The sequence below is a fragment of the Podarcis gaigeae genome (assembly GCF_964106915.1).
Source record: "Podarcis gaigeae genome assembly, chromosome: 5".
NCBI classification, from domain to species: Eukaryota; Metazoa; Chordata; class Lepidosauria; order Squamata; family Lacertidae; genus Podarcis; species Podarcis gaigeae.
In genome coordinates this window covers 21,678,082-21,702,976 of record NC_139681.1, presented here as the reverse complement: position 1 = coordinate 21,702,976, position 24,895 = coordinate 21,678,082, and the positions used below count along the sequence as shown (strand labels likewise).

Below are 24,895 nucleotides of genomic sequence, written 5' to 3'. Positions count from 1 at the left end.
TATGTATATTCACTTCTGACTAGCCACTGATTGGCTCACACTGTAAGGGCATATCATCCTATACTATAAAAAAGCCCCAGTCATTTTAACAATCAATGGCTTCCCCTGCAGAATCCTGGGAAATTGAGTTTAGTGAGGGTGTTGACAGTCTTTAAGAGATCCCCTCACAGAACCTCTGGTGCCAGGATCCCAAGGGGAAGAAGGAATGACTGCTAAACTGACTAAACTCTGTTGATATGGCCACAGAACCCACAAACCTGATTTTTACTGATAGCTCTCATATTCACAGCTGACTGAGAAGAGCTAAATTAAGTTACTGCCTCATTGAGACCATTACTGCATCTTATTATACTAAATCTTAACATTTATTATACAAAATCCACAGTGAATTCTTTTCTAAAATTTATTTTTTTAAAAAATCTACATATAATGTACCTTTTACTAAATTAAAAACAGAACATTTAAAGTAACAGATGGGTAACAATTTTTTTATTTTTTTAAAGGAACTGGGAGGTTAAATTTTTTAAATGAAGGCTTTTCCTTTAAAATAAAAGTATCTTTTGCACTGAAAATGTAAATGAACTTGGAACTAGTTATGATTAGGAGTGACCCTGAGCTGTTTCACAGAACTACAGTTCCCAGGATTCCCTGCTTGAGGTCCTTGGCAGCTTTGAAAACCATCTTTCCATTTGTCAAGCGAATGTGCCCTTAATTCCTATTGTTAAAAGACACGTCCTTTATTCACACTGTTTGTTTTGCGCCGGCCAATTAAATGTATTTTTTACTTAGGAGGAAGCTCAAATTCAGTGGGAGTTCCCCCTCACTGGTAAATATACATAGGACTGCATTATCATTATGCATAATTCAGATTCAAATACTAATAATGTCATGAAACTTTATAATATACAGAGGTATCTCTCCTAGGTGCCCTCTGAGGCTGAATACTTAGCTACCTGCTGCTAATTGCTCCTGGAGGGCATTTCCTGCACGTTCCATGCTGCCACCTCACCCTGCGTGCCTCTCTTGTTTGTGTCAGGCTTTGTTTGCCAACTGAAAAGAGCCCCTCCCTGCCGAAGCAACCCAGTAGCGATAAACAAGAACACTAAGAACTGATACCCTAAACTTAATCCAGCCCAGTTTTGAATAAGCTTGTTTACCATTGCACTCGCACATGACAAGGTCACAAACCAGCACAGAGCTTGCAGCATTTAAACTCGTAATAGACTCAATAAAATTCACTCGCATAAAAACATTCTCGTGAATTGCCACGTGCTCCGTATGAATGCATAAAAAAATGAATTTTTAAAAGATGTGTTTGCTGCATTAAATGGCTTTGTTACTTCGCTGCGTAGAGATAACAGGCAAACTGAACAACCACCCCGTTTTGCAAATTCCAAAACTTCTGCATCACCTCCCCATATAGTATGCTTGTTTGATGTGGTGCAGTTTCAAATAAGAGCTGTGGACCTCACAATAAACCAGTGCACAGTGCACAACACTACGTATGTGGAAGCACTCAATGAGTATGGAACCTGGTCAGTGCCTAGATGGAAGATGACATATATCCCATGTAAACAACTCTGAGGTTTCTAAAGAAAGGACGTGTTTAGTATCATCAGTAAAATAACAAGCATACTATTTACAATTGAGAGGATAGTTTGTAGCATAGTGTTTCAGTTGCCATACTCAAAATTTATAATCAATTTTTGAGGGTGTAATACCAACGTGTCAGAGGTGTAAATTTGAAGGCAGTTCTACCACCTAATGCAAACCCCTTCTGGTCTCAAGCCAGCAGAGTGGAAGTGAGGATGGAAGAACAGTCTGCATACCTCAGTTGTTTCTGAGCCTTAAAGTATTAATTTTGGGTGTGAGGATTGTCTGTTTCCATCCCATTATTTCCAGCAGGAGGGGAAAGAGGCGGGGGAGAGGTTTAGAGATGCTCAGAGGTGTCTAAACCTTCCTCCAGTTGTTAGATCCAGAATGTCCCCAGAATGTCCCTTTTCTGGCCCTACTGATGCCAGAAGTGTGATGTCAGTTGGGCCAGAACTTCAGAGGGATGCTGGTGGTTGTGAAGAAGTAGGCTTCAACACTGAAGTTTGGTCTTCAACATCCAAGGTGAAGATCCAGTCTGCCCTATGGCTACATAGGAATGCACTCTTAAGTGATTATATGAACACTGCAATATTAAAGAGCATTCTCTACCCAGATTCAAAGATCAGCAAAATTATTTTTCTCTCAGGAACAATGGAGTAAATTTGCTCCTTGCTTCTAGCATTCTGGTTAGTTATTGCAAAAGCACTGGGGAATAATTATCTATCTTTAGGAGGATTCAAAGTTGTATTTTATTGACTTAAACTGGACTACATGTATTTGGGCTTTGTTATTTCTTATTTGAAAAAACAATCCCCACTCCAATCTCACTCTTTCCAGGATGACTCTCAACAGTTAGCACTATGCCATCTCTATTACAAAACCTCTGCCTGTGGGCCTGATTTCAAACAGTACAATAAAACAAACTAGAAATTATTGTCATTATTATTATTTCCAGCTTAAAGGTAAAGGGTAAAGGGACACCTGACCATTAGGTCCAGTCGTGACCGACTCTGGGGTTGCAGTGCTCTTCTCGCTTTATTGGCTGATGGAGCCGGCGTACAGCTTCTGGGTCATGTGGCCAGAATGACTAAGCCACTTCTGGCGAACCAGAGCAGTGCACTGAAATGCCGTTTACCTTCGCGCCAGAGCGGTACCTATTTATCTACTTGCACTTTGACGTGCTTTCAAACTGCTAGGTTGGCAGGAGCAGGGACCAAGAAACAGGAGCTCACCCCATTGTGGGGATTTGAACCGCCGACTTTCTGATTGGCAAGTCCTAGGCTCTGTGGTTTAACCCACAACGCCACCCGCGCCCCTATTTCCAGCTTAGTTTATAGCAAAATATGTAACATCATGAGATAAAAGCTCAGTTTCTACATTAAAGATGCTGGGCCCATTTTATACTGCTCCAATGATTTTCAAATTTTGTTGTAGAAACCCTTTGATCTTCAGACACTTTTCAGGGGTTCCTGAAGTAATGTGAGTAATGGCAAGCAAGCTTTCCTAAAAGTAAGATGGCATGCTCCTATTAGCCTTCCTTTGCAATTCCAGAGTACCCTCTCAATTTGCACATTGTAGAATCCAGTTTCATAAACAAGACACTTTCAATGCCCCACATAAGCTGAGGATGACATTTGAAAGCAGCCCACAATGTTCTGCAGGGTTTTGGATTTTCATGACAAACGAAACCGACGTGAAAGGCTCTCTGCAAGGAGGGAAGCTTGAAAACTATTGCAACTAGATCCAAAGATGCCTAGGAAGGTATTGGCTGTAGCCTGACTGAAGATTCAGTAAACTGCTTTTAAGCACTTGTTGCAGAAGTTGCCTGCACCACAGTTGTGGCCAATCTGGTTTGCAATGGAGTATCTAATATGTTGAAATTAACTGAGGGTTTCTGCTTCACGCCTCTGTACCACACCTTCTAACTGGGAGGCCTGAGGTAATACTAAGCTCATAAAGCATGCTGAGTATGAACATTCCAAGAATACCTCCCTTTGTGTACAGGTTGTGCTGTTACATAAGAAAGGCAATCCAGCATGTCATCCCCTCCACTGGTTTACCACATCACTGCATTCCAATAAGGCACTTTCAGCAATGTTTCCAAGCAATGTTTCCAGCAATGTGTTCCTCCTGTACAAATCTGAGGTGAAAGATCCTCTATGATAAGAAGACTGTTTTTCCTTAGATGCTCCCCAACCTTTTTGCTACTGTACATGAGTGACTTAAATCACTAGTAAGCTAGAAGTCTCATTATTTGCTATTTACAGAGTGAGAAAGATCATGTCTTTTCTGTGGCCTGCCCTCATTATTCCTTCCTTATTTCCTCACTCCTTCCGCACCAAACTTCTTTTTCAGAACAGCATTTCATTCCACATGTATTAGGGAAGGATGAATCTCTATGTTTCTAGACCACGTCACAAGTTTTCACCCATAATTTATTTCAATTTCCGCATTAATCTGCATTTAAAAAACAACAACAAACCCTTCTCAAAATCAGGGGTGGTGTCAAGGGTTGGCATGTGGTGTATTTTTCTCCGAGAATATGCATTAAAATGGGCCTTTGCTCTCAAAATCCATATTTTGATACTTTCCAGAACAATGTCATTACACTTGGAGAAATGTGAAATATGGTGGATAACTTAAGTTCCAATGCACGCATTGGTCTGAGATGTGTGCATCAGGTCATTTCATATAGGAATCCAAAAAAATGTGAATTCTTCAAGTGGTTGTAGCATGCATGATGTTCTGCGAACTCTTCTTAAAGAGCAATGTACATGTAATGAACCTAAACATTACTGAAAGAACTTACTAAGAGGATGTAAATGGCATATGTCAAAGCTACTTCCCTTGTAATTAACATGATTCAGAAGAATGTAAATTGGTGCCTTTGTAATTACTTGTTGCTGTCCTGTAGGAATCAGGTATGCAATTTATCCAAGTGTCTTTAAGTAAATCGGTTGCAGCGCACTGTAATCCGGTTCTTCGTTTGTTTTTGACTCTTTAAATTAACACAGTTCCCTTTGACCCCCGCCTTCACAATTTTATGTAAAAGTGCTTAGTCTAAAGTAAGAAGGAAGCCCCGCTCAGACTTGTTGAGTAGGATAAAATACTTTTGAACAGTTTCTCTTCCCAAAAATTTTATGTGTCAAACTGAGTGCTATTTATAGAGCTATGTGTACATAACACATACTGCAGTGCAAATGGAGCGCATTGGTCTTGTGTCTGAGCTGTAATTCTTATGCCTGTTTACTCAGAAATAAGTACCACATCGTTCAGTGGATCTTACTTCTAAGTAAGTGCATATAGGATTATGCTTAAGACACATTAAACATCACAAGACTTATTTTTTAATACAGTATGCCCACACTTTACATGCCTTTAACCTGTGCATGTTCATCTTTATGTGCTGGCTGGGGCGGGGAGAGAATTAAAAGGGGGTGAAAGGGGGGTGGGCATCCAGGAAAAAAGACTGGTAATCCCACCCACCATTGAACCCCCTGTGTTTTGACTATATGTGATTTTAGCTTTATGGATAAATATGGATAGGGTCACACTTTTTGGCCAGCTGTGATAAACTCTGTCATTAGCGACTATGAATGAATCAGTTTCAGTTTCACACCATAAAAATGACAAAACTGTCATTTTTGGAAGGGTTTGGAGTAGATAAAGGAAATAGGAACTGTAAAATATTCTCAGCAGTTGGAAGAATGCAACCTGAATGGCAGCCTTGACCATAGTATAAGCATCACCGTCTAACCTATAACTGAAATATTATTTGCATTTTACCAAGACAAAACAGAGAATGGCTTGCAAAGGAGAACAGCAGCAAAACCCTGGAAAACCCCAAAGTGCACAGCTACAAACCAACTGGCCTGCTAGTAAAAACAACACAGATAACATCTGGCCAGGCCAGTTTCCTGCTGGTTGTTTGGCAAGCCTACTAGCCAGCCAGGTGCATAAAAACCTCCCTGCTTTGGCAGTTCAAGGCAAGCAGCAAAAGGAGAGATTTGCAATACTCCTCTCAAACCAAACTGAAGTCATGTTCTTTCCTGAAAGTCCTAGGCTCTGTGGTTTAACCCACAACTTTGAAATGTACCCCATCTTGGCTGGGGGGCAAACTGGTTTACGGTCAATTGACGATGATGGCTTTTATTGTGTGCTTCCTTTACACATTTCCAGACACTTCTAAGTAAAGCCATGTAAAATCTAGGTATCTAAGGGGAGCTTTACCAACCTTTCACCCAAACCATGCTTGGTTATTTGTTTCCGTTACACTGTTCTTTAAAATACAGAGGTTTGGGTCAAATATTTTATCAATCCACAATCTAAGCCAAAGTCAGACTTGTACTTCTTCTTGCAGACAGTAAAGGTAAAGGTAAAGGTACCCCTGCCCGTACGGGCCAGTCTTGCCAGACTCTGGGGTTGTGCGCCCATCTCACTCAAGAGGCCAGGGGCCAGCGCTGTCCGAAGACACTTCCGGGTCACGTGGCCAGCGTGACATCGCTGCTCTGGCGAGCCAGAGCTGCACACGGAAACGCCGTTTACCTTCCCGCTAGAAAGCGGTCCCTATTTATCTACTTGCACCCGAGGGTGCTTTCGAACTGCTAGGTTGGCAGGCGCTGGGACCGAGCAACGGGAGCGCACCCCGCTGCGGGGATTCGAACTGCCGACCTTTCGATCGGCAAGCCCTAGGCGCTGAGGCTTTTACCCACAGCGCCACCCGCGTCCCTGCTTGCAGACAGTACACACATATTAAATGCACTAAAGTTGTTGGACTACAATTCCCATCACCAGAGGTGTACCTAGGGGTTGGAGAAGCCGGCACTCTCTGGGGGTGCAGGCCCTGGGGGAACACAAAAATCACCCCAGAAATCTGCCTCCAGTTATCTGTGTCAGGTCATGAGTTTAGACCAGAGCTGGAAACTGAGCAGTAGGAGAAATGGTGAGGTGGTATGAAGGTAGACCGCTGGAGACTACGGCATCTATGATGTATATGTGTTTAGCAACATGCCACTGCTGTTGCAGAAAGATCAAACGCAGGAGATTCTTCCTGTCTTTCTTGCCATTCCTCCTCACATCACCCTCACTCCAGACACTTTGACTACTTGGGTCACATAATATGTAGTGATTTCTAATGTGGCTACTATGGTAAAGTGATTTTTTAGGGGGGGCAATACAGATCCTTGTCAACTGCATAAGGGATCTTAGATACACCTCTGCCCATCACCCCTGACTTTGGCTGTGCTGACTGATGGGAGTTATAAGTCAACAACATCTGGAAGGTAACACTTTGACTACTCCTAGCCATACACAGAAAACACCAGGGATAAGATACTGGAAATGTGCTTGTGAGGGAAAAGCCCGTTGTTTCCTCAGCTACCTTGATAGAAACGTCCTTATCACCATGCAAGGAAAGCCTCAAATGTTGACAGAGGTTCTTGGGAGATGAACTGCCATGACCTTTGTAACAGAGTGTGGAAAGAGCAATACACAACCTTGTCCCTAACCACCCGTCAACATTCAAGATGAAAAGCTCGTAGAAATTAGTTCTTTCCAAGGTTTGTTTAGAAAAGGGCCTAAGCCGCAGGTTAGTCATTCTTATTAGGCATGTTCGCCATTGTTATTATACACAGCTGCTTTCAAGAGGCACAAGGCAGGCACTAGGTGTAGAGCAGTGGAGGCCAAAATGTAAGTGTTTCTAAATACATTGAAATATATACATTCTTACAAGCAAGGTGGGAAGTAATTGCTACAACCAGGTTACAAAATTGCTACAACCAGGTTACAAAATTGGAGCGATGTCCCGAGTAGCCCAGTTTTAGCAACGGGAATTAGACTAAAAAAAAAAAAAGAAAATGAAAAAAATCTTAGTCATACTTGCCTTTAAACCAAATATAGCTAAATGATTGGTGTCTCTTTCATAAATTTATATCCTTCTCCTGCCTCCTGCAAAAAGAAATTCAAAGCTGCCAATAGCAATAAAATATACACACAAACCAAATTGACAAATAAACCTTAATTTAAAAACAAAAATCAACAAAAAAACATCCATTCATAAAGCTCCCCAAACTGAGTGAAGCTATAAAGGAAAACAGTCTTAAAATATTAATAAGAACGAGAGGATGGAGGTTTTCCATCCTAAACCAGGCTTTAGCCCACAAAGTGTTCGGGCTTGGTAAATCTAAACCAAGAGGACTTTCCACAAGGTGCATCCCACAAAAAGGACTCTGCTCCATTTTGCCGCCCCCTGGGATTCAGGTGATTTCTCAGGTGATGAATGGAGCATGTGAAGAGGAACTTTGGAAGAAGGTGCTCTTTGAAGCATATGGGTCCCAAACAATTTAGGTAATACTGTATTCTTTTCTCTTCTTTCATAATGCAATATAAATAATACAATCATAATACTTAAGGGGGGGATGCCAGAAATGCACACTTAATTCATTCTTGTTGATCCTCCAGAACAAGTAGATAAATAAATTATTAGAATTTCTTCAAAATTCTTCAGTGAGGTACTTCGTCAAAAGCTTTTTGAAAGTCCAAGAACAAATATCAATTGGATCACCTCTATCTGTACGCTTGTTAATACTCTCAAAGCACCCTAAGAGGTTAGTGAAACAGGGCTTACATTTGCAAAAGCCATGCTGGTTCTGCTTCAGCAAGACTTGTTCTTCATATGCTTTCCTGGAAGACACATGAAACTAACTGGATGTTATTTCTTGGATTCCCCCAGATCACTTTTTAAAAACTGGCATCCTGATGGCCACTTTCCTTTATAGAGGCCGATCTTAGAGACACATTAAATCTTTTTGTTAACAGTATCAGCAATTTCACATTTGAGTTACTTAAAAACACTTTGGCAAATGCTATCTGAAGCTGGTGATTTTCCGTTTTTATTTTGCCACTAAGGCCTAGAACACTTTCTCTTATCACCACAATTCTTCAGACTCTCCTTCCTGTGAAAGTTAGTTCAGGCACAGGGATCTGAACTATATTGTCCATTGTAAAAGTATTCACCCAGCTTCTCTGCAATCTTCTTTTCCTTCAATATACCTTTGACCTACTTGTCGTCTAAAGGCTGAAGCACCTCCCTAGCTTATCTCTGGCTACTAATGTATATAATGATTTTTTGTTGTTGGTCTTTATGTTTGCTTGTTCATAACTATGCGCGCCTCACATTTCGTTTCCCCCATCTCATACTGTCTGCTTCCACTTCTTTTGCCAAAGTTTGTTTCCTCATTTGGACAAGACTTTCTGAAGATAGCCTTCTTTGCTTCTAACAGTTCCTTCACTCTGCTTGCAAACCACATCCCCTTGGTCCTGGTGGTACATTTCTTGATTGGTGGTAACCATTCTAACTGAACTTCTAATATTGTAGTTTTCAATAACCCTGAAGCATTTTGGAGACATCTGACCCTTCTTAACTTTCTCTTTCAACTTCATTTTGGGGAAATTTCCTCTTTTGAAGTCAGATGTGACTGTGTTGCATTTAACAATTAACCATGTGAGTAATCTCGTGCATATTTCAACACAGCAATGAAGGGCCAGGGGGGAAAGGGTCATGGGGGCAGGGAGTGGTGCATCTAAGAACTGTTTTCGCAATCAGCTTTTAAATTGTCTTTTGCATTTCCTACACCTGAACACAAATAATGAAACCTAAATGAGCTAGAACATTCATTCAGTTTTAAAACAAGCCTCTTCTATATTTGATATGTCTAAATACTGGAAAAAGAGGTAACAAATTAAGACCAAAAGACATGGCTACTTGCGGAAAAAATCAGAGGGATACAGATACAGTACCTGCCCTTTAACCCATAAATTATTCCAGGACAGGACAGCAGTTAACCCTATTAGCTGGGCAAAATGTGTTGGACAATAAAGAGCTATTGTAAGCATACTAACATGACAGACAGTAATTGTTTTATTATTATTATTATTTTATTATTATTTACTAATTACGACCATTGTTATAAGAGTAGGAGTAGAAGCATGTTAGCAAGTGGGGAAGGGTGAGTCTCCACCCCAAGAAGCTCACATTCTAAATATACACAATGCGGAAGACAACAAAGGGAAGGAAGGGAGGCAAAGGAAACAGGATGAATGTAAGCAAAAGTTTGTTAGGTTTTAGCTGGGGATGAGAACACTGTTTTAATTATTAGGATCTGGGGAATTTTTCCACAGCTGCTAGCGTCCTATTGAAGTAATGTGAAGTTGATGGCAATGTAGAGTGTGCTGTGTATCTGTTAATTCAGTCTGTTTGGATTCCTGGATGATCATACTATTTGTTGCTTGTAAAACTTTGTAAGGAGCCATGTGCCCTGATAATGCTACATAAATGAATAATAATAATAATAGTCATCCAAATCACAAGTACACAATCCACGATTTGGCACTCATGCAAAGGGTCTGTTTGTCAGTGTTTACCGTTACTATCTGTCAGAATTCCCCTTCTGACAAGAAATAACTCAAAAAGCCGTTGTTCGAAACAACGAGGAACTATTTAGAGAAACAGAGTCGGTTCTGTGAAACTGGCTAGAAATACCCTGACTGCTCCACACACGACCTTGGGTGTTTTATTTTTTTCAAAATAAAAACTCCAGATCATTCAAGTAAGTTCCTCATCTTTGCAGCCCAGCCCTTTCGATCTCCGAGAAAGCAGAGCTGAAGGGTGAGTGGGGAATAGTATTCCCATGCGACCCAACCTGTTGGAAAGCTTTTCAGAAAGGGAAGCAGAGGGTGGGCTTTTCCTTTCAAAGCTGGCACTCTCGGCGCACAAAAGGCAGCTGTAGTAGTAAACTCCACTCCTTTTGAATCAGACAAGCTTCCTCTCAGCCAACGGCAAGCCAAGCCAGCTGCTGACGTCAGAGCTCGTCTGGGAAGCTCGCAGGCTTTCTGGTTTTGCTCAGATCAACTGGAGCTGTTTTTGAGATCTGAGCTGGCGGGAAGGAGAGCTGAAGCCAGAGAGCTTTCTCGTTTTCTCCTCTCAGGCTCGAACTGCGATGCTCGGCTAAGGGTTACCTCTTTTAGAAAGCCACCGGGATCAACATAACACTACAAGCTTATGTACATACTACAGAAAACAATGAGGGTAAGGAAAAATCATTCCCCATTCTTCCTTTATTTCTCTTTTACGGAATTTTCTGGGAATGTTTTGTTTTGTTGTTCTAATGCTTCTTTCCCCCTCCTCCTGAAAGAGCAGTAAATGACATTCGGGACTCAGTCGCCCCAGGTGAAGCTTTGGCTTCTCTGCCAAACTGGAGTCGTGTCGCATGTCATTTAAAAGTAGTGCGTATGTGGATATTGTTAAATGGCTTTGCTGTGTTGTGGGGAAAAGAACGGCTCCCACGTTAAAAAAGCTGGAGGGGTGTCTCTCTCTTTTTCTCTTTATGGGATCCTGTCAAAGGGCATTTTTGCTTACAGATCCAAAATACACATTGCGGTTTGGTTTCGCGTTTGGCTGCTGTCGTATAAATATAATTGGGCCAGCTTCAGAGCACTTGTGCTCCAGAGACTGCTGGTGAAAGTACAGTATGCGTTTTACATTGTTTTATCTAGAAATAAGGAATTCTTTGAGCTCTAGTCCAGTGTTTACTGACAGACATAACAAGAGTAGGTGACTTTTAGCCTCGGCATGGGCGAACATAAAGATCTTAAACATCCCAGCTCTGCATTCTTAACATGCCAAAGCAAATATATTATTTCCCTCTCTCTCTCTCCCCTTCTCTCTCTCTGTTAGCTTTTAACTTGTTTGGTTATTGCTCTCTTTTCTTGAAGTGGAACTAGATGTTGCTAGACGCACTACTTTGTGTATATTTTGTACTCCTCATGGCAACCTATAGCATTCTACAATGCACAATGTGATGTCATCACCCGTTTCATTTTTCTGACACCATGATCAATGATAGGAGAGGGAATACATGGCAGAATGTTATGTTATTTTAGATTTTTGTGTTCCTTGGGGCAGGGAGAGGTTTTGCTTTTCACTTATATTATTCTAGAATATACCACATAAGAGAAACATGTCATGCAACTACAAGTCTCAAAACCATTGAATCCATTGTCTTGGTAGTCAATGTGGTACAGGAGGGTGGCATTTCCCTGGGCTGGGAAAATCCAGGTTCAAACATCTATTCAGTCATGTTTTTGGGGTAGCCTTCAGTAAGTCCCTGTTATGCCAACCTCAGAAGGTCATTGTGAAAAGAAAATGGGGTATTTTAAAGGAAATCCACAGGCAAGCAACTTATTTGAGATAAGCCAGTCCTCTCTAGAGATGTAAAGGCACTGTCAAAAAAACAAGAAAATAATCAGGGAAAAACTCCAATTTCCTTCTTTCCCTCCCCTTAAGACTTACCCCAATGGGGGGAAATGGAAGTAGGTTTTGTTGCCACAGAATACCTAAGGGTGTAAAGAAATGGATCCTGGGGAGGGTTAGCTGAATTGCAATGTACAGTCATAAGAACCACGTGACCTCCCCCCCCCCCAGGTGTGCATATGTTCCCTCTATCTGTACATTCTGGGGGTGGTGGGTGAGGAACAGCAGCAGAATGCCTTCTAGCATTGCTTCTTAAACTCTGCATGTTCAGGGTGATTGTGAAAGTGGTCTCCTTGCCCAGAGACAAATGCACATGGGGCTCCTTCACAGAATTGGGAACCCTGATTGCCCCACAAACCAAGCTGTACACATGTACAGCAGTTTGCACACATTCTGCTTTTACACTCATTCTGAACATGTGGGTGCCAGGCAGCATGGGTAGTGTGTGCACCAGCAAAGTTGCTAGCAGGCGCAAGCCTCTACCCAAGTTTATTTATCCTGTGAGGAGGGGGTTGCTTAGTATAGATGTGCTAACATGTCATTTCATGGATCTGGAATCTCTTCATGCGTGGCCAAGGATTCTACTCTTCATATTCAAATCTAGGTGCCTAAGAACACAAGAGTGGTCCTTCTGGGTCAGGCCAAAGGTTCATTTTGTCCAGCATTTTGTTTACATCAACAGCTGGCCAGATGATGAGAAAGGGCATGAAGGCAACAGCCCTCCCATGTGGTCTGCCCTCCACATCTGGTGTTCAGAGGTCTACTGCCTCTTAACATGGTAACTTTCAACTATCAAAGCTGAGAGCTGTTGATACACCTGTCTTCCTCAACTGATAGGAGATAAGAACTACACAACTTTTATAAGAGATCTGAAAGCAGCCCTGTATTGGGAAGTTTTTAATGTCTGACATTTTATTATGTTTTTGTATGCGTTGGAAGCTCCCCAGAGTGGCTGGTGTATAAATAACATCATCATTATTATTATTATTATTATTATTATTATTATTATTATTATTATTATTATCAGGATTGTACCCTAAATGGGGCCACTGATGAATAAGAGGGAGGGAGCAGCAGGCTTGGAAGCAAACCCAAGGTTTCCAAAAGTACAAAAATATTTCCCTAAGGGGAAATCTTAAAAGGGAAACCCCAACACTACCAAAACCATCTAGTTAGTACTGCCCATAGTCAGTGGCCTCAGGATGCTGAATGTCCATTGGTGGAATGGCAACTGGGAGCAGTATGGAATGGTGTTCCTGGAAGAGGGCTTGGCTGGCAGGCTCTAACCTTGAAAAGAAGTGCACTACATGACAACATTTTGGGATGCGGGTGGCGCTGTGGGTTAAACCACAGAGCCTAGGACTTGCCGATCAGAAGGTCGGCAGTTCGAATCCCCGCAACAGGGTGAGCTCCTGGTGCTCGGTCCCTGTTCCTGCCAACCTAGCAGTTCGAAAGCATGTCAAAGTGCAAGTAGATAAATAGGTACCACTCTGGCGGGAAGGTAAACGGCGTTTCCGTGCACCTTCTGGTTCGCCAGAAGCAGCTTAGTCATGCTGCCCACATGACCTGGAAGCTGTACGCCAGCTCCCTCGGCCAATAAAGTGAGATGAGCGTCACAACCCCAGAGTCGGCCACGACTGGACCTAATGGTCAGGGGTCCCTTTACCTTTACATGACAACATTTTGTTGCAGGCCCCACTGGTCTAAGCAGATCCCTGCATCTTGTTGCTTTGAATCCTATGTTAATTATTCACTTTGTGAAGGAATACCTCCTTTTGCCTGTGTTAACCCTGCCAATGAATCAATTTCATTGCCTGACCCTGCGTTTTAATACTATGAAAGAAGCATGTTTCCTCCTATTCCATAATCTGCAGTTTGGGCATGCATCTAGATGAAATAGCCTGACAGTGCACACTGTACATGGGTAGCTCATTAAAAACCACTGCCATATCCCTTAAAAGGAAGGAGTAAACTCACAGGCAACTTGCATAATAAACAGAGTCAAGCTGCCTTCCACGTCCCTCCCTCCCTTCTTCCCAAAGAAACATCCCATTTGTCAAGCTGTCATGTGAGCCTACAAGGATGCCTTGTGACTAAATTTGTGAAATACCACAGAACATTACCAAGAAAGCACTTGTGCATAGAATTGCCGTGTCTCATTTCTCAATTATATGTCAATTAGATGCTGTACATTTTGTCTCTCGTCCCCATTCACATGAGTCACTTCAAACATTTAAATGACAAACACTGGCCTGAACTGTGGGAGGGATATGCTGCTGTTTACTATTAGGGACATTCTGCCTTCTAAGTCGTAAACAGCTGTGCAGGATTCTGTCCTAACATATGAGCTGGCAGGAGTTTTCTTCTTTTAGTTATGTCTTGGTGTCAGGGTGATGTTGGAATTAACTTAGACAAGTCCCCAACTGGCTTGCTAAATATTGCTTGGGGGGGCGGTGAAGCTGCCTTAAAAGGGAACATAATGTTTGGCTGGTGCTTTATATAGCAGAGCTGGCTCACACTGAATTAATGTCCCATATGAAATTTAATGTTGCTCCCCCAGCTCACATCATGTTGTGGTATTGCCTCCTCAAGGTTGTCCCAAAAGTAGTTCCATCCCCCTCTTTTTTATATAAGTAAATTGTGTGAAGGGAAGGACCTGCAATGGGAGCAGTTATGAGAGTTGCAATAGCCTTGTTCTAGCCCCTATTGTCCTAAGAGGTGTGAGGCATTTGTGTTACACCATTCACGGTTTGTTTTGGGTTTCACAGTAGCTCCCTAGATTTTGATAAGCCAGGCAGCTGCATGTCCTTCATATTGTGTTGAGCTGCCAGGAATGCGGGGAGTGGAAGAGGGTTAACAGTAGAAAGCAACAATTATTTTAGTGTTAGTATTAATGATGAAGTGAGGTTGACTCACCACCTTGGACCTTGCAATGAACATCCATGAATTTTCATCAGGTAGTGGGAGGTTCATGAACTGTTTGCTTGCATATGCATCAAAGGGCAGTAAGGAGTCATGCATGCCCATTATAAAGTTTGCTGAAGCTCCATGGCTGGTGGAATTTTTCATGTGCCATATAGACATTACATATGCATGGTAGAATTCTGAGTGATGGCATACAGGAGCTCTAGCAGTACTTAACAGTGATGTGTTATAACTTAGTTAATGAATCCTCAGATATTGCAGGATATCTACATTTTAGTGTGATTAAGGGGACTTTGTGGTTTATGATGTGCCTGGCAGTGACTGACTTAGTTGCTCTAACATCACAGAAAGCAGAAATGTCTCTGACTGCCATTGGCTCAGCAGCTCATAGCCCAGAAACAAGCATGGCAGGCAGCAGGAAAGGCGATATGGAAGAAATGGGGGTTTGGAAAGGAAAGGTCCTGAGAAAGCAGTGCCAACCCGCCGAAGAAAGTAGAGTCCAAAGAATAGAGGGAAAGCACAGCTGGGGCAGGGGAGAGAGAGACTGCAAAGAAAAGAAAACTGAGATGGCAAAATTGCTCATGACCAGGAAATGCAAAGGTGAAGAATTGCATATTAACTAGCAATAAAGAGCCCTATCTTTGGCTATAGGCCTTGAGTATTCACATATTTCAGGAAACTAATTTTCCACTAGATCCCTTGTTCATGGCAATAACACAGTCTCATGGACGTGATACCATACATACCAGCCATGAAATGTTTACAAAGCCATCCCAATAACCATGGCACGAAGGAAGCAAAGTGATGTCACCTGAGCCACTATTGAGGATTTCTCTTAGCAGCTACTCCTGATATAGCTTAGCAACCTTGAAAATTCAGGCTAGTAAACACGAGATACTGAGAAAGCATATGGAGGGCTGATGCATAATCACTCTGACATTCACGTTTCATGATCTAAGCACACCATGGCAACTCGATTGTTTTCGCCTCCCATGTAAATTTGCTTTGCAGCCACACATATTTGTAGTTGTTGACTATCGCATACTTCAGTCTGATAGCTAGGAGAAAAGCTGGGTGGGGGGAGCTCTGATCTCTGCCAATAATCCAGGATAGCAGGTATACTATTTTTCCCTGAAGCAAGACAGAAACACAAGACACTGTAAGGTTGTGTTTGCACTCACCAGTCTGTTGTTAAGACAAACAGGCAGTCTGGCCACATGTGTTTCTGTCCTAGGATAAGACCTGGTTCCTGCTACCTTCCTCTGACCATGCTTAGAGAAAGCTGCCAGAATCAGATACTCGGTTTAACCAACTGCTCCCTTTCCCAACTGTCCCTATAGCCCACACACCTTTGAAAGCATCACCCCAGGAACGCGTTCTTCAGTGTTCCAGAAGCCAACTGCCTCCCTAGATTACCTGCTCTTTGGCAGATGTTGTGTTAGCAGACACATCTTCAGACATTTCTAGAACTGTTCATGTATGAGAGGGCAGGGCAAATGAGATGAACTGCTGTCAAGATCTAAACCAGATGAAGCAGAACAGCCATGCTTGAGTCAGTTTTCTGCTAAGTAGCCATCTAAACGGGTCAGGCAGAATTGCTTTGTTCCACCTTGGGAAGCTCCTCATGTCATGTGGATATTTCCTGTCCTGTTAAGATCCATTGAAGAGACTTCACTACACAAGCCCCATCCTTGGGATGCTTGAACATCGATGGCCTTGGAAGAGCAGTGTCATTTCTCTTGAGAATTCTCCCCCCAAGTAAGGCCCATTGTTTGAAGTCTTTACTTACAAAGTTTAAACCCAGGAGTGAGGAGCTTCCAGATTTGCTGGACGAAGAGCCCACCAACCATGACCACTGATCACTTGGGCTGAGGCTATTGAGGATTAAGTTGAACAACCCTCGGAAGGGTACAGGTCCCCAACTCCTGTTGTAAGGCAACTCACTTCCACCATGTGTTTAATTTGTGGGTTTTTCATTGGAATATTTTAATTGTGAATCTTAAGCTTCTCTTTTAATAGTTACTTGTTTTCATAGGAATCCTTATGAACAGTTTTTAAGACTGATCGTTTGGTTTACTCCTTTGTAAGAATGTGTCCTCAAGGTTGTCTTCAAACACTCTTATTGTGAGACACAAATGTCATGCTGCTAGCCAGTGCACAATGTAGGCCTATCAATGCGTATTTAATTTAACAACAAAGCCAGACAAAAGGCTTCGTGCACACTTGGGCATGTTGGGACTGCAAATTCCTCTTCCAAAGTTCATGCTATGTTATGTGCAGTACAAAAAAAGCAGTCTGACCCTATGAAGAGTTGGCCAGAGGTCTAAGCCGAATAATTGTAGTGGACTTAAGCAGGCCTAATGTTGCACAGGATCAGGCTGATATTTCTTCAAAACATGGGAAAGCACCAATGAGACACATGAAAAAGCAGCTGTATATGGCTCACATCGCTTCCATTTTCTCCCTCCACTTTTGCAGGAAACTATGCCCCAGACACCAATATTTTCCAGCATGCTTGGTTCCGGATGTAGTGGGCAGGTGCAGCCAGATACAGGAGAGAGGAGTGGAGATCCTGTTTATCAAGATGGGAGTCTCATCTCTGGATCACTAGAGGCCCTGATTGAGCGCCTAGTACCCACCACAGACTATTATCCAGATGTAAGTAAATGGTTGGAGTTTTCCTTATTTTTTGCCACCGTTTTCATGGCCTGGGGACTTGAGGGTATGCAGAGCTGCTGGAGGAGAACTGAATTCATCCTTGGTGTTTATAAGTTTATAACACTTTCCTAGGATTTTTAGTTAGCAACTGGTTGGTTGGTTGGTTGGTTGGTTGGTTGGTTGGTTGGTTGGTTGAAGCAGCTTTTCCCATGGAAACATGGTGAGCGTATTTACACAATACAATTAAATTTCTTAAAAAGTCATTTTCTCTCCCTAAGGAGCTTTGTGATCTGTAGTTTGGGGGGAGGGGGAGGGGGGAATCTCCTCCCTCTGACCAGAGGCTTTTCTCAGCATTATCCAGCTAAGGATCCTAGTGGAGAAAGCCATGTAAAAACAAAAGAAGAACTTGTATAAAATCAGTAGAACTTTGCTGTGCAGATATGGCCTAGATACTTTTGTTTGGTTGTTGAACTGTCAGCTTTCTCACTTTGCTGGTCAGATCTTCGTTAGTATACACTGCATTTCGAATTTTCAAGCTTTTATTATTTGGATTTGGACTGGGGGGACCTTGACTCAAAGCTCACTTGGTAGCCTTAGGCTAGTCACTCTCTCTTTGTTAACTGGCTTCATAGGGTTATTTTGAGGAGAAACTATACCAACCTGAGTTACTTGGATTAGAGGAAATTCATGAAACTAAATATAAATAGCAAAACAAATGCAGATTTGCTGCATCCAGTGTTTTAAAAATGCACTTTCTGAGTATACACCTTCGTAAATTCCTTAAGACAGCATGCTGATTGCCAGACCTCAGGGAAATGATTTGATCGTGCCGTTTCAACAATGAGGGGCTTATCTCACACAAAAATTAAGTGAATAAATTTTCATCTGAGGTGTGTTAGAAAGTATCCACCCTTAAACTGGGATGACGTTTGGCAGTGGCTTAAGCCTCTTGGTTTGCATACTGCTGTGACTGTTGAGTATTTAAGTACAGTCATAAATTGGTTTTCAAATGCCTTGTGATTCAAATGTTTTGGCTCCCGAATGCCGCAAACCCGGAAGTGAGTGTTCCAGTATGCAAACTTTTTTTGGAAGCCGAATGTCCGTCATGGCTTCCGTGGCTTTTGATTGAGTGCGGGAAGCTCCTGCAGCCAATCGGAAGCTGCGCCTTGGGTTTTCGAACGTTTTCGGAAGTTGAACAAACTTCCGGAACGGATTCAGTTCGAGAACCAAGGCATGACTGTTCATGCATGCTAAGAATGGGACAAAATGAAATGTCAAGTAACATGAGTATTGTTATATCTCAGAGGCCCCTGATTTCAGGGGCAAGCTACATTATCACCTTTTAAAACAATCTCTTCATATTCTCCTCCTCCTGCTCCCACAATCAAATCTGCCAATTTGTGTACATCTTGAAGGAGGAGAATGTCTGATATACTCAACTTTAGTCACATGATAAAAAGTTATTGAGTCCTGCCAGCCTATTAAACCAGTTATGCTGACCTGTAATTGCATTCCACCTAGTAGACAGGCAGTTCCCATGTATGTGTAAACCCTGGAAGGTTGCTTCTAAATAGTTTGCTCTATTCTTTCCTGACCTTTTAAATGCATACAGCACAACATGCATGTTTGATCTTTCCTTTATGATGCTGGGGGGGCATATTTATACTTCTATGTATCTATGAATTAGGGGCAAACTATGAAGGTTGAAGGATTCCAAATATGAACACCAGCTTAAAAACAAACAAACCAAAAACTTGTCACATTTAAATTGGGACCAGCTTGAAACTGCATTTGTCTCCTGCTCCTGGCACTAGCCAGCCCTCCCCTGCTGGTTTCTCCTTTTTCCAAACATAAAGTAATAGTTAATTTTGGTAAGAGAAGGGATAACCAGATGTGTGGTCTGTCCTTAGCCGGAAATTATGCCCTCCCACCCAAGTATATGCAGGAGTTTTCTATGCCTCCTGAATTGAATCAGGAGACAGAGAAAAGCATAATCACTGTGGACTTTGGCTATCATTTTCTGCCAAGGACTGTGAGATTTGCAGTTTTATCTTTCAAATCAATTAAAGAAGAAGGGGGAATTGCACAGTCTGCAGCAAGAAAATACAATGTTTCAATAGTGGCCTATATATTGCACAATCCTTGCCTTTTGGTGCCATTATCCAGGTTATACCCAAGACTGGTGTGCCATTCTTGCCCCATTTCATAGTGTCATGGAGTTGGAAATAACAATGAGGATCATCTAGTCCAGCCCCCTGCAATGCGAGAACAGGCAGCTGTCACTTACGGGGATCGAACCTGCAACCTTGGCATTATCAGCACCACACTCTAACCAAGGGAGCTATCCAGCTGTCTCCTTACACTACTGACATAATTAACAATGGAAACAAAAGTTGCCTTTATGCAGTCTTTGCGCAGATTAAATTCTGGGGCCATGTTAGCACACCATTTTAATGACCAGCTACTTCCTCACCATTCCCAAGCAGAAATTGTCCCATGCCCATGTCTCCAACTGGATACAAATTCCAGAAAGGCACAAAAAAGGTCACTTGGAGTGTAACAAGTTTTTCCCCCATCTTCTTCTGGCCACGCTGGAGGGTAAGAGGAAAACTGCAAGGGTGGTGGGGGGGGAGGAGAGAGAGAAGAGGTACACACAGTTCCATAGAGGATTCTGTGCATACAGGACTTCATTTGCCTAGTACCCAGGAAAATATGCGTACTCGCAAGACTTCAGCTTTCTGGAGGTTAGGAACGGAATGTCCTTAGCTGCAACCCTTAATGCCCATTGCAAGCAAACATTTCAGAAAAATATTCAGACAAAACATTCTGGATTGAACAGAATGAGCTGAAGGGGAAAATATTTTTCTTCTTCCTCCTCAGAAGTTATCACTGCATTCTTGGTCCTTAAGTAACAGTTACTATTTTAGTCTTCCCTTTTACATGTTCTCTTCCTGTTCTCCTTCACCCCTCCTTCAATTAAGCGTGTCTCTTAGCAACAAGTTTAGGAGCTATAGGAATCCACTTCGACCTTTTCAGTTTCAAGGCCCCAAACCTTCTTTTGTATTATCTCAAATTGGGCCAAGGGTTCATGGTTTTCCCCTTCTCCCAAATTCTCTCCAGCTGCTGGAAACTAAATGGGGTGTAATTTTCAACCCCAAAGATTCCACAGCCTCATTTTGTTTGCACAACCATGGTGGCACAGAAAAAATATCATGATAGTTGCTTGTAGCCTCCATGCATGTTGGTGCTGCATCTGAATAGTCCCTTAGAGTAGTGGCTGGTGCTACCATCTAGCATTAACTGGGTCCTGTGTCTAAAAATTGAAACATTTGTCCGGTATCTGCCCAGGATGATGTTTTGGTTGACACTAATAGTTGTCAGTGGTTGGTGAATGTTTGGAATGGTCTCATCTGTGTAAAACTCCCCACACATAGAAAGCAAGCCTTTTTGGCGGGGCAGGGTGGGGAAGTTGAGCTATCTCTCTGACTTTCAGCATTTCTGCATGCATGCATGGGTTTTTTGGCTTTTCATACGAGACAACAATTCTGCCTTACTGCCTGGGACCTGCAACTTTGTCAAGCCTCATTTAGCGTGCTTCAACACTGTTGCCATATTTGGGTGGGATTCAGGTTACACTATTAATGTTGACTTGGGGCTCCTGTGCAACAAACCTCTGACCCCACCCCACCCCACCGATTGGATTTTAATGATAAGGAAAGTGGCAAGAAGCACTGGGAAGTTGGAATAAGATTTGCTTTGCTTAACCTCTTCACAAACAAATCAGAATGAATGCTCCATAAACAGCCAACGTCTAACATGACTGCAAACCTTGTGCAAACAAATCAGGATGAATGCTCAATAATGAACAGGTCATCTGGATCCAACTTTCATTTCAGTCCTCTTTCTAGAAGTCTATGAATCTATTTAAAAAGGAAACTGCTTCTTGAGGCAACATAAGCAGTTTTGAGCGGGGGCAGGGGGGACTTTGAGCTGCAAATTTACTTGCAAACTTGATCGCTTCCCTCATTTTTTCCCATCCTAAGAATCAGATCAGTGTAGGTTGTTTTAGAAGAGAATCCAACTTGTTTTTCAGCTCTCACCCTTTCTAAGTTCATACATCATTACTCAAGAGCTGGCTCGAGTCTGTCCTTTTTAAGGAAAGCACACGCAGAGGAATGCAGTACGTTAAGTGTTCTCTTGCTGTATTATGCATTTTGCAGTGTTTTTAAAAAATGACATTCAAATTACATTAATCACAGGCCACTAAAATAAGCTCATCAGCTGCTTCCCTCCAACTCACTGTGCGCAGACTTCCATCCAGAACAAATTGTTCACTCCTGAACCACTCTCACAAAAATGGAGTTGGCAGAAGGGCTGGGCACACACGCCTCCATTCTGAAATGGATCTGGGCCCCCAAAACAGTTGTGGGGTGGGGGAGAAAGCCCTAATGTTTTCTTAAAGTTTTAAACCCTAACCAAAAGGGGGCAAGGGAGAAAGGAGGCACTTTGTCTGCCCCCTCTCCCTCTGACCCCACTGCAAGCCTCTTGGGATGTTGTTTGCCAGCACATTCCCCGCAGGGAACATACTGGTGAAGGAGACCCCCGCAGCCAGCAGGACTGAGCCCTCTGCCCACTGGGATTTAACCAAATCTGGTGCACATTCCTAGTTTGCAGTGTCCACTCTAGGCTTGGCTGATGTATCGATACATCACCCGGGACCAGTATGAGGGCCAGAGCACGATGGCTGCTTCACCCAGTGGTATTTCGTGGGTGAAGCATCTGCCACTCCTGAGTACCTCTTCTCCTGTAAACACATTTTAACAAGGGGGGGAGGTCTTTGGGATCAGGGCTTCTGTTGGGTGCAGACTGGGGGATTCAGATGCTGGTTTGGGCCCCCAGTTGCCTAACCCCCCTGTAAAGGAATACTGGATTATCTAAGGGCAAAGTACCCTCCCACACCCTAATTACCCACACTTCCAGCATGTCTGCCTGCAGCATTGGCATAATGAGTGATAGTGTATTTGGGGCCACCTCACTGTAGACATTTAAAAGCCGTTACCGGGATTGCAAGTGGGCTGATTTTCTTATTTTACAGGGCTCTAGTACAGAACGTCTCAAATCACCTTCCCAGACACGGTTGCCTGCCTACACACAGCAGTATATGAGATTGGGGTCAGGTAGGCACAGGTTTGGACACACTCCCACATGAAATGCAATCAAAGATTTTGTGAAAGTTAGACCCACCCACCCCTCAGTGTCTTAAACGGTTTCCCTGGTTTCCTTTTAACATATGGAAACCTATTCAAAACGTTAGGGACACTGCATGTGCCAACCTTTTCAGAGAAGTGTCTCGCTCCAGACTGTGTGTGGGAGGGCTCAGCTGTAAAGTATTCCCCACATAAAAGCCTCTCTGCACATTGGAAGTTAACACATTAAGGAAAAGACATTGAATTTTGGGGTGCTTTCCAGGCATTGCTCCCTACCAAGCATTCTGAGCAGGCGCATCAGATTGCACCCAATTTATATTTGGTATAATTGACTTTCTTTCAAGGAGCTCAGTGCGGAATTTCTGCTTCACAACAACAGTGCCAGGAAGGTTTCGCTAAGAGATATTGGACTTGCCCCTGCACAACCCCACAAGTTTCAGAGCCAAATGGGAATTGGAACCCAAGTTTCTCGTATCTAACCCGACATTCTGGCTCATAAACTTGTGACTATTTGCATGGAGGCTGTTTTCCACCCCCCTCTGCAGAAGTGTTTAGTCCTGGTTTTCCCCAGGTATTTCCCCATCTTCTGAACACTGGGGAAATGCCACATAGGCCTCTGTAGTTTCTTGTTTTGCAAACCTTTTGTCCACGAGAAACAAAACACGTTGGTCTCAAATGCAGAACCACTCCCAGAGACAGTGAAACCTCTGGCCTACACAAACAGTAATTGAGGCTGAAAAATTGTTACTAGACTAGACTTGTGCTATTTTAGACTGCAGGTGATAATAAGGGACGGAGTATGTTTGAATGGTTTCTCCCACAACACACATACACATACACTGCACATTAGACACTAACCTGTAGAAGCAAAGGTTAGGCTAGAATCATTCTCCCAGATGCGCAAGATCTCTTGCGGCACAGAAAACAGTGCAAACATATGGCAGGAGAGGAGCAGGTGGAAGTATATTAGAACAGCGTAGCCGCTTTGACCATTTTTCTCACCTAACAACTTGTGGAAGGTAACTCTCTGCAAGAAGGAGTCTTTTCTATCAACAGAGACCCCCTGCATTTCTTAGAATGGAATATTCCTTCCAAACCTAGTAATATGGGTTGTGTTTGTTTGGGATTTATGTCTTCTGAATGTACAGTGTAAAAAATAAATTAAAAAACCCACACAAAATTTGAACTTTCTCTGCAAACACGATGGCTAATAATATAAGCAAAGTTTTAAAATGTAAAGGTATTAAAATATTTTCATGATTCCCTAGTGAACCTGGGAGTCTGATGCCTTAGACAACCTTCTTGATTGTGATAAATGGAGAAATTGGTGGCCCTGTCTGTATTGACAGCCTTTGTTATTCATGGCTCCCATCCCACAGCCTTTGAAAAGCCAGCATTCGGACTGGAGTTATCTCAGCTTTAGACAGCAATTTCCTGCTTTATGCAGACTGTTCAGAATAGAGTCCCAAACTAGAATTAGTGCAGGGGACTGAATTATAACATGCTGTCCTCAGAAGAATGTGGCCTAGCTTGTTGGAAGAAGGGTCACTGACAGGGCAGAGCTGCTTACATGTCAGATTCTTTGCACTGACACATGTAGCAAAAGCTTCTGCATGACATACGCCAACACCACTGTTACCGGTTTTCTCCAGTAGAGTGCGGGGGGAATTTATTCAGTTTTCCAAGATAAACCGCTTTCAGTTCTTCCTAACTTCAAGAGTTGGAATGGAGGTGGCACAAAGCAGCAGGCAATTGGCACGCTACCATGAAGGACTATAGCCACACCTGTCCATTTTCCCTTTCATTCCCTCCAACGTTTGACAGATGGAAACGAGGAACAGTCTTGCAGCACCCTTATTTGCAGATCAAGGAAGAGCCTAAGGCTCTTTTCCCCCCACTCAGATTTTGCCGAAGACTTTCCATCACAATGCTGCATCCATTAACTCCGCAGCAGCCTGCCTGTCTTGCCCTGGCTTCAGAAGCAGGATATAATAATAATAATTTATTGTTTATACCCTGCCCATCTGGCTGAGTTTCCCAGCCACTCTATAGCTAACCAACTACAACAATTTCCTCTTAAAAACAAACAAACATGAGAATGTTTAATCACTCAGCGAAACAGGTTGTCTCATTGCATAATAGCAGCAAGAGGAAAGATGTTGATCTTTCAGTATCATAATATGTTGGTTTGGAGACAGGAGAT

The 24,895-nt window shown here is 42.7% G+C and overlaps 1 protein-coding gene across 6 annotated transcripts in view; it reads left to right on the top strand.

The window, feature by feature from the left end:
- Positions 1 to 24,895, top strand: part of RASGEF1A (RasGEF domain family member 1A) — a 222,600-nt gene that overhangs the window by 166,121 nt on the left and 31,584 nt on the right. For 4 of the 6 annotated variants that reach the window (XM_083740479.1, XM_083740475.1, XM_083740478.1 and 1 more), the window contains one exon: positions 17,306 to 17,485. In XM_083740479.1, coding sequence (XP_083596605.1) covers positions 17,312 to 17,485 — 174 coding nt within the window. In that variant the 5' untranslated portion in view covers positions 17,306 to 17,311. Of the gene's footprint in view, positions 1 to 10,395; positions 10,679 to 16,255; positions 16,758 to 17,305; positions 17,486 to 24,895 lie in introns of those variants that run through there. The other 2 variants (XM_083740476.1, XM_083740480.1) reach the window with 2 other exon arrangements.